General features: G+C 39.1%; 1 protein-coding gene across 1 annotated transcript; it reads left to right on the forward strand.

Moving 5' to 3' along the window:
* Positions 1–809: 809 nt before the first annotated feature.
* Positions 810–8016, forward strand: tfa (transferrin-a). Its single transcript, XM_005912783.2, has 17 exons — positions 810–939; positions 1030–1181; positions 1851–1953; positions 2084–2275; positions 3071–3200; positions 3297–3352; positions 3725–3897; positions 4004–4157; positions 4245–4408; positions 4500–4596; positions 4694–4714; positions 5306–5470; positions 5686–5836; positions 6162–6229; positions 6315–6496; positions 7414–7606; positions 7730–8016. Exons 1-17 carry the CDS (start codon positions 900–902, stop codon positions 7771–7773), a joined length of 2085 nt encoding a protein of 694 aa, XP_005912845.1. The 5' UTR covers positions 810–899; the 3' UTR covers positions 7774–8016.
* Positions 8017–10122: the final 2106 nt, after the last annotated feature.

The following is a 10122-nucleotide window of genomic DNA, read 5'->3' on the forward strand; positions in this document are numbered from 1 at the left end:
TGAAACTTTTATGCCACTTCTGGATACAGAATAAAGACAATTATATTAAATTAAAAAACAAATAGCAAAATAAAGACATTTTCTCAAGAAATACAATATTTTGTGTGCTATATAAAGTCTGGTGGCATTTATACTTCTATTCCACGTATTTACTAAAAAATTAAAATATTTTACAGATGTTTCCACAACAAATATTTCAGGACATCCATTCTTTCCTGCAAAACATCACATGAGTATATTAAATTCTCTACTTTAAGCAGTCCAGAGTTATATTCTGAACCAAAGTTTAGATTTTTCTTTCTTTCTTTCTTTTTTAAGTTAACTTCAGCATGACTATGAAGATATTCCATTGCAGGGCTTTTTACATGTGGAGTATTTTTACATTGTGCCATATATACTTTTATTCAGACACCAAAATCCTTTTCACGTGGCTGGTTAGTCCTGAGACCAGAATGCTTTACTGCAGTAAAAACTCCAGGGGTTTTTGTTATTGTTTTGTTTTTTTACTCTTAAATGTAGTTTAAACTCTGTGCTGCAGAATGTTTTGTCCTCTGACCAAACCTTTAACCCACCTGAAAACAAAGATGTTTGGTCCTGCACGTGTATCCTAAATATGCTAATCTCTAAATATTTCTGATTTCAAATTGTGCAAACAAACTGTTTCAGATGACTAAATGTTATTTCGTATTATGTGGCAATTTCAGATTGTCCATGAAACCTAATCTCTGTCTTTTGCACACTAAAGTACACACGTGCGCCCCCACACGCGCACACATTAGGAAACCTGAGCAAACTCTGGCATTTTTATCTTTTGTCCCGGTCCACTCAGGTTTGCTATAAAAGCCCGAGCAGCCTCCCAGTCTCTCTGCTCTGCTGATCCGGAGACCCCACCGCCCAACATGAAGCCCCTCCTCCTAGTGGCGCTGCTCGGACTGCTCGGTAAAAGCTTTTCAGCCCCGCACTACTATATTTAATCACACACATGACATCACATTTTCAATCCAAACTGACATCCATGTGTTTTAACAGCCAGCGCGTTCGCCCGACCCGGCTCTCAGAAGGTGAAATGGTGCGTCAAGTCGGACCAAGAATTGCGTAAATGTTTAGATCTCGCCGCTGCGGCTCCTGCGTTCTCCTGTGTGAAAAAAGAAAACACCCTCGAGTGCATTATTGCCATTAAGGTGAGCGCTTTTTACATCCAGAGCACCAAATTAACCACAAATACTCAATAATAGACTTTGACCAGGGCGGTTGTTATAAACGCAATGTAACTGAAGTGCTTCACAGTGCTCGGCTCATTCTGAAATGTTACTTAAATAAAAATAAGTGAATGTAATGACTTCATTTTATTGTTTTTTTTCTTCACTTTCTTCGAGTAGGTTCATACTCGAACTACTACTAAAACATATCTAAAGTAAAGATAAACTAACTGTATCTGCTGTGGAGTGTTCTAGAAAAATGGGGTAGAGTTAAAAAATTAAAAAATAAAATCCGAACCAAATGATTTGACTTTAACTATTTCAATTGCATCTAAATATTCAATTTCATTTGGTTACATAAATACAATTTAAATGTTACATTTAATGGAAGCTTGTCAAATAAAATTTATTTGATTGGCATGGATTCAGTTTATACCAAGCACATTTTCCTTGATGATTATTTAGCTCATTAAATAAACATTTGATTTTATATATTTCAGCTTTACTCACTTTACTCAAAATGATTGCATCATGTTTGCTGAGGATGAATAACTCCCTCCTCCCCCCTACTACCAATGCCTTCAACTTATCCAGTGAAATTCTATGTAAAAATGACTTGACCTCAGTCATACAACAAATACTCTCCGGCAGGCTGGTGAAGCAGATGCCATTACTGTGGATGGTGGGGACATTTACACTGCTGGCTTGAACAACTATGACCTCCATCCCATCATTGCTGAGGACTATGGCGCCGGTATGTCTAGTCATCAGCTGTCATTAGTAGCCTAATGAAATAAGCTCAAGCAAGAACATGTTTAGCGTTTTATTTGAATGTGATTTAGCTGTTTCAATAATATTATATCCATTTTTTTTTTTTCATTCAGGTACGGATACCTGCTATTATGCTGTTGCTGTGGCAAAGAAGAACACTGGATTTGGCTTCAGAGATCTCGGGGGGAAGAAATCATGTCACACTGGTTTGGGGAAATCTGCAGGCTGGAACATTCCCATAGGATCTCTGGTGACCATGAATGTTATTGAGTGGGGTGGCATTGAAGACAAACCTCTGGAGGAGGGTAAAGGACTTTTCGTTTCTGGTTAGCTAATAACATTTGACAGTTTTAGTGCATGTATGGTCAAAGGACAATAAGATCAGACCTTTTAATGAGAAACTGGACACCTGAGAAACAAATAACACACTTATTTGCTTTACTGACAAGAATTTATTGACGGGATCAAAACTACAGGAAAAGTAGAAACAGACAGGGGCTAACTAGCTTCTTTTTTTATTAGTCCTTTATTTAACCAGGGAAAAAAATCTCATTGAGATTAAAAATCTCATTTCCAAGAGAGACCTGGCTTCTGCCCAGGGATTATAAAATCCTGTGCCTGTCAGCACTTCTTATCACTTATAACACTTCCTTTTGTTAAATATAATTTACTGAAGTTCAAAAACTAGTCTGTTTAGACTAGTTAGGCCTGTTAGACAGTTGAACAAATCAATATCCATCCATCTTCTTCTTAACCAATTCCAGATCACAGGGGCTGGAGCCTGGCTCTCAGGGTGAGAGGCGGGAAAGGTTGCCAGTCTGTTAGGGGCCAGAAAAAGACAGGAAAACCACCCACACTCACATTCGTACATATGGTCAGTTTAGAATTGACAATTAACCTAACATGAAAGAAACTGGTGTATGCAGGGGGATGCAAACTCTGCACACACAGTATAATATGAAACTTCTAAATGATAAAAATGCAATGGGAACTTTCATATTTGTCTTTAAAGGGAGACAGTGGTGACACTCTGGCTCTATTGTCAGTGTTTTGGTTTTCTTTTCTAAATTATGACCCTGGCCTTGTTTTTTGTTATGCAGCTGTGAGCACCTTCTTCCATGCCAGCTGTGCCCCTGGGGCAGCAAGAGGCAGCAAGCTGTGTGAACTGTGCAAGGGAGACTGCTCCAGGTCCCAGAGGGAGCCTTACTATGACTACAATGGAGCCTTTCAGTCAGTGTCCACTTTTTAATGCTTCTCATTAGTGAACATAAACGTCTACACATTTAGCCGAACCTTTTATCTGTATTAATATGACTTTTGTGACAGGTGTTTGGTGGAGGGAGCTGGAGATGTGGCTTTTGTGAAGCATCTCACTGTGCCAGGTCAGTATCACAACAGCCTTTATCCATTCTAACATGTAAAGAAGCACTGAATCATAGCATTGTCAGGTTTTATTTATCAAAAAAAAAAAAAAAGCTTTACCAAGATTAAAAGTTTCATTTTGAAAAGCGACAGGGACAAGAGGGGACCTGATGAACATGCATGACATACAAATACAACTGTTGCACACTGCACAAGTCAAGGACAAGTCGAGCAGAATTTCAAAGCAAATTTCAGAGCAATCACGTTGACCAAGAATGTCATTTTCTCCATTGATTAAAATCGTCTTAAACGCCCTGAAACTTCTACAAAATATGGGAAAGGATAACTGTGAAAAACACTGATGTAAAACCTGTGTCATATCACACTTCCAGAATTGGATAAGCCATCGTATGAGCTGCTGTGCAAGGACAACACCAGAGCACCTATTGACAACTATAAAGCCTGCTCCCTAGCCAGAGTGCCAGCTCACGCTGTTGTTACTCGCAAGGATCCACAGCTGGCCGACTTGATCTGGCAGAGCCTTGACCAAGTTCAGACTGACCACGTAGGAAGTACACTGAATAACATCTAATTTCAGCGTTTTCTGATTCCTTGTGTTTCAGCAGCCTCATTGCTTTCCTAATGAATCATCTCACTTGCTGCCTTTTCAGAGCTTTAACCTCTTCTCATCTGAAGCCTACGCACCCGCCAAGAACCTGATGTTCAAAGATTCAACAGTGAGGCTCTTGAGGGTGCCCCCAAACACAGACTCCTTCCTGTATCTGGGTGCTAACTACATGAGCATCGTCCATTCCCTTAAAAAAGGTAAAGAACACAAGCAAGACAGGCCGAAACGCAATTGTTAGTCAGGTGTCAGTCTGGCTTATGTCTAAGTCTTTCTTCCCTCTCTAGAGCAGGCATCAGACGATGCATCCCCTGCCATCAGATGGTGTGCTGTGGGCCATGCTGAGACCGCAAAGTGTGACACGTGGAGCATCAGCAGTGTGTCTGGGGACACCACCTCCATTGAATGCCAGAGCGCCCCTACAGTTGAAGAGTGCCTGAAGAAGATTATGGTAAACTCTGGAGGAAATATCGAAATCTGTTAATTTATTATTTTTTGTCTCCACTCTGTGACATTCATCTCTGCTTTGAATCGCCCCGCAGCGTAAAGAGGCCGACGCAGTGGCCGTGGATGGAGGTCAGGTGTTTACGGCTGGGAAGTGTGGCCTGGTTCCTGTCATGGTGGAGCAGTATGTGCAAGGTAGATAACAAGAAGAAGAAATAACACACACACACAATCCTGTGTCTTATTTCACCTTTTTATGAGTAATATTTGTTCATTTTGTCTCCTCTCACAGAGTTGTGCAGCCGCTCTGATGGTAGTAAACTTTCATCTTTTTCCTCTTCTTTTTATGATATGGACAAATTTTTAAAAAAGTCTCGAAGTGCATTATTTTAATTGTAACACAACTTCAATGACCTGTTGTGCTGATGACCAGATTTGTATTTTTATCCTTGGACTCTACCACTCCACTACTACAACTATAATTTAACTAGCTTTATATGAACAACCAGTTCAAGGAATCCTTATTTATTAGTTTATCCTCTGAAACTTCTGAAGCTTTGAACAACAGGTGGATGGAGCTTGTCTTCATTATATATTAAGGATATAGTCTCTTTATGGCATTACAAACAACCAAGATTAAAAAAACAATACTAAATAAATCCCCAAATTGAGCATTTACATAAATCTGGAGACCTAGCATTTAGCTCAAAGGTATTGCTTGTACATTGTTTAAAATTTTAGTGGCTCCGGTTTTGTAAGTGTCCACCATTATAATGAAAGATGACCTTTAAAAAGTGGATTAATTTCAAATTAATCAGTGACAAACAGAGTAGATTTATATGAATGTCTCTCTGCAGTTGAATCATCTGAAATGTCTACCTCTACTTCCCGTATCCACTCTCAGTCACATCCTCCTCATACTATGCTGTTGCTGTGGTAAAGAAGGGTTCAGGGGTGACCTGGAACACTCTGAAGGGCAAGAAGTCTTGCCACACAGGAATCGGCAGAACTGCTGGCTGGAACATCCCCATGGGTCAAATCTACAAAACAGAACATGACTGTGACTTCAGTGAGTGACTGCAAGCTTCTCCTTCTTTTACCAACAGAAAGAAATTTAAAGCCACCCACAGAAATCATACAACTCCCCTTTTTCTAAAAAAAGTTTGTTTAGATGACTCACGTGATGAATCTGTATTTAAACAAAAGCCACAATCTTCCATTAACCTTGACGAAAGAGAGGTTTGCTGATTGTGGAACTCTTTCTGCATCTCTTCTTCTCATCAGCCAAGTTCTTCAGTAGTGGCTGTGCCCCCGGAGCAGAGCCCAACTCTCCGTTCTGTTCTCTGTGCGTCGGCAGCGGTAAAGCTGTGGGAGACCAGGCCAAATGCAAAGCCAGCGCTGATGAGAAGTACTACGGTTATGCTGGAGCCTTTAGGTACAGCAAGAAACAGAATGGCATCGCATACAAGTTTGTGTATAAGGAGAAAGTTAGCAAAGAGACGGGAAGCAGAGGAAAACAATCTTGCTCAATCTTGCCAGCTATTGTTATGGGTTTTTTTTCTTATATATTTCTTTTGTAAACAGCCAAGAATGTGTCAAGAGCTGAAGCATGTTTTCCTCCTAAAACCAGAACTTTTTAATCGTTTTTAAAATTTTTGTGAACTTTAGCAGTGATAAGGTGTAATTTTTAATTGGTTAGCCATTTACCCCCAACTTCACTCTTTGTCTCCAAAGTCATGATGTATGGCATATCATTACAGGTGTCTGGTTGAGGGTGGTGGTGATGTTGCCTTCATTAAACACACAATTGTGACAGAAAACAGCAATGGTAAGAGGACTGCACTGATCTGCACTACCTGCTCCGATGACATTACAACAGCTTCTAAACTTTATTCCACCTCTCTTTATCGAAGGTAACGGTCCAGACTGGGCTCGTAATCTGAGATCTTCTGATTACCAGCTCATCTGCCCTGGGAAAGGACCAGTGGAGATCAGTGAATATGCCACTTGTAACTTGGCTCAGGTGCCTGCACACGCTGTGGTGACGCGCCCAGAAAGCCACAGTAAGGTGGTCCGCATCCTTCAGGAACAGCAGGTTTGTGATAAAGTCTAAGATAGCTACTTGAAATGAAATAAGAGCTTAAAATAAAATTGTTGCTGTTTCAAAGCACTGAATTCCCAGTGCAAAAATCTGACATCAAGGTTCAACTTCTCTAGCCGACACAGATGCTGAGTCTGAAATAGAGAAGCATCCTTTCATTACAGAAGCTGCATACAGTTTGTTTGGCATTCTGTTTTGAGCACAACAATGAATTTTTAACCGATTTTTCCAAATAGTTGCCAATTAACTCTGACAACTTTAACATTGTCCCTTTGTAGGGGCTACATCTAAGACTCTACAGGCCTCAGTTAACAAGTTAAAGCTTATGACAGCAGAATTAGAAAAATACTGAGCAAATGTGGCTTGTTTGGAAAGAAAAAGCCGCTTCTCTCTACAGAGAACATAGCAGGACAGCTTATATTTGCAGAGTTGCATCTGAACAAACCAAGAGACTTCTGGAACAATGTTCTCTGGGCGGACGAGACCAAAGTGGAAACGTCTGGCCTTAATGTACAGGACCACGTTTGTTGAAAATCAAACATATTCGCACAAACACCTAGCAGAAACTGGTGGTGGAGGGGTGTTGATTTGGGCTTCTTTCACAGCAACGTGGCACAAACACTTCAAGTTACTGCTCCCAAAGTTGATTCTACTTGCTACTGAATCATGGAGTGTACTTAGTTTGTCACAACTGCATAGAGTCCTGTGAAAACTTTCTTTTTGATATGACTGTACTTGCACTTGATCTCAGGTGGGTGGGGGGGGGGGACCTTGGCATTTCAAAAACCAATAGTTACAAAAGTTATGATGACTTCTGTTTTTCCACATTCTGCCGGTTTCAATGAGTAAAGTAACCAGTGTAATAGAAATCTAAACTAAATAACTGCTTCAAACCTAAATTGTGTTCTTAGGCCAGATTTGGAAACACCGGAACCGATCCTTCATTCAGAATGTTCCAGTCAGAAAATGGAAAGAACCTTCTCTTCAAGGACTCCACTAAGTGTCTCCAGGAGGTACCACTGGGAACAACCTATGAGCAGTTTTTGGGAAATCCTTACATGGACGCCATGAAGGCAGTGAGACATTGCAGCGAAACTACTCCAGGTTTGTACTACTGCAGAAATTACTTAGCATTTAAATGTTACTTTTGTACCATCTTGTACCAGATAAAATAACATTCATACTCGACATTCTCCAATTGTTTTTGTTTGCCTCTCTTCCCAACAGATCTGGAAAAATCTTGCACATTCCATACCTGCCAGCAAGGCTAATGGAGATGTACAACACAGTGATTCAGCCATCTTACCCACTTACTTCCTGCACTTACCCAAACATAGTGTTTCTCCTGTCTGCACAATTGACACTAAATATCATCAGTCCTGCCAATCAAAAATATGTGAAACGATCATCTCCACATATGCTGAAACAGCATGTTACACTGCATTTGTCACTAGATCAACTATGTTTTGTTAACACACGACTGACTTTTCTCAAATAAAGACATTTCAATGCTCTTTCACGGTGAAAGCACAATTTCTGACAACGCTGATGGTGTTTTATCTGATCTTCTCCCTTAATGATTGTTACCAAAAGAACAAAAAAGAAAAGACAATATTATCACATTTACTGCAAGTACCAAAAACACTGAGTCACTGGCTCGAGTGCAGGTTTAAAGAGCTGCTGTCTGAAGGTGCATTCAATAATAATGAAACATTAGGTGAAAAAACATGTAGCAGAATGACTGTCAGTAACGGTAATGTACATTATACAATTATAATACAATAAGTATAACTGTAGACTACATTTTATTAAAATGTGATTTCACTAGCTACCTTCAAATTGTTACCAGTCTATATTTAAGCACATGGATGCACAGTTTCTAACCGTGGTAGTCAGCTGAGCTGCATTTCCACAGGCTTCGCAGGCAAATGAATAAATAAACATAATTTGAGGAAAATCTGTTTGAGTGAATCGCACAGACAATGTGGCACCATCTGCCTTTTGGATACTTTGAAGACTTCTGGATAATTTACATTCAAATCAAAATCCTGTGGCATGAACAATGTGAAGCTGTTCCATCATAGAGACTTCACAGCAGGTTGGCATGTTCTGGAAACCCCTGTTAACACTTGGCTGGTGAACAAACACATGGTTGGATTAACCTAAACATGGGAAAAGGAGCTTTGGAATATGACTCCTATTTGACACAACTTAGTTCTATTCAGATATGCAGTATATTTAGGAATATTCACCCTGTACTGTACATGACAAAAAGAAGAAAAACTACATCAGTTAATGCTAGAGCTGATTTTTTTTTTCATGAATCTGCTGAATACTTTTATACTTTTTATATATATTGTCAGAAAATAGTGAAACATCCAAGTTTCAGTCCAAAGTGGTATTTTTATATCTATACAGCACTGAGCAAAAGTCTTGAGCCATTCCTTATTTCTTTTTATTTCTTTTTATATATCTTTTCATTGAAAAACTAGACCAAACATATAGTTTGTTGCCATTTGTTTGGGTGAATCCACAAAAAAGACTAATGGCAACACTGTACGATGGGCATAAAATAAATAGTATTCTTGGCGCAACATGAAAGTTTGGCATATCTTAGTGCGGTGTGCTGTGTATCCTTAAAGAAAATATGTGGACACTGGACAAGTGGAGGACAGAAGAATGAGTAGCAGGTCTGAAAAAAGTATCAACAACAAATGAAAAGTTTTTGAAAGTCATCTTCTGAAGAAATCTGAAAATATTCCAGAAAAGACCTGACACAGGACCCGACAGACACATCTGGCCCTCAGTTGATCCCTCTGCTGTTCACTGAAACCTCATTAGAAATGGTCTCGCTCGAGGGCCGTCTGAAACCATGCTCAAGAAATGGAAGCAATAAGAAAAGGCTGAGGTATGCAAAACTGCACAAGAACAGGTATTACAATAAAAACACAACAATGACAACAAATATTTTACCATATTAACAAATACTAAAACTAACAATTTTTATTTTATTTTAGTTAGCTGTCCAAGTTGACAAGTTAATTTTTTTCAAGGTCTAGTTTTTATTTTTAGCTGTGTTAACTAAAACGAAAACAATCTTCCCCCATACAATATCGGTTTTTAGTTTTGTTTGAGTTAACTATAATAACCTTTCCAACAGGTCAGTAATGAATCCAAATATCAATTTTTCGTCAAATCATTGTGAGTGTGCACAGAGGTCAGAAGAGAGGTACAACAGTGAGTGTACACTGCCATCAGTAAAACACAGTGGAGGCTGTGTCATGCTTTGGGCTGCATTTCAGCCAGTGGTGAAGGGACTGATCCATTGATCTACCATGCAATACCACCTGGAAAGCATTCCATTGGCATCGCCTTCATTTTCAAGCAGGACAGTGATTCTAGAGACAATGGGAATGGTATATACTCTATTTTCATGAATGCTTGCACATATTTCATACATATATCTATATATATATACACACACACATATATACATATATATATATATATACATATATATATACACACACATTAAACAATACATAATCATATATAATACCTAACGACCCCTAACTACAATTACATACTCTAATAAAACCACTAAATACTACCGTATATAA

This window comes from Haplochromis burtoni, unplaced genomic scaffold, assembly GCF_018398535.1.
Source record: "Haplochromis burtoni strain Fernald_Lab_line unplaced genomic scaffold, NCSU_Asbu1 Contig_3, whole genome shotgun sequence".
In the NCBI taxonomy this organism is placed as follows: domain Eukaryota; kingdom Metazoa; phylum Chordata; class Actinopteri; order Cichliformes; family Cichlidae; genus Haplochromis; species Haplochromis burtoni.

What these genes read in the sequence shown, in the direction of transcription:
- tfa (XM_005912783.2), top strand. Translation starts at nt 900, where the DNA reads ATGAAGCCCCTCCTCCTAGTGGCGCTGCTCGGACTGCTCG. An exon ending in AGACAAACCTCTGGAGGAGG is followed by an intron (nt 2,276 to 3,070) that starts GTAAAGGACTTT and finishes TTTGTTATGCAG; the next exon opens with CTGTGAGCACCTTCTTCCAT. An exon ending in TTGCAGCGAAACTACTCCAG is followed by an intron (nt 7,607 to 7,729) that starts GTTTGTACTACT and finishes TCTTCCCAACAG; the next exon opens with ATCTGGAAAAATCTTGCACA.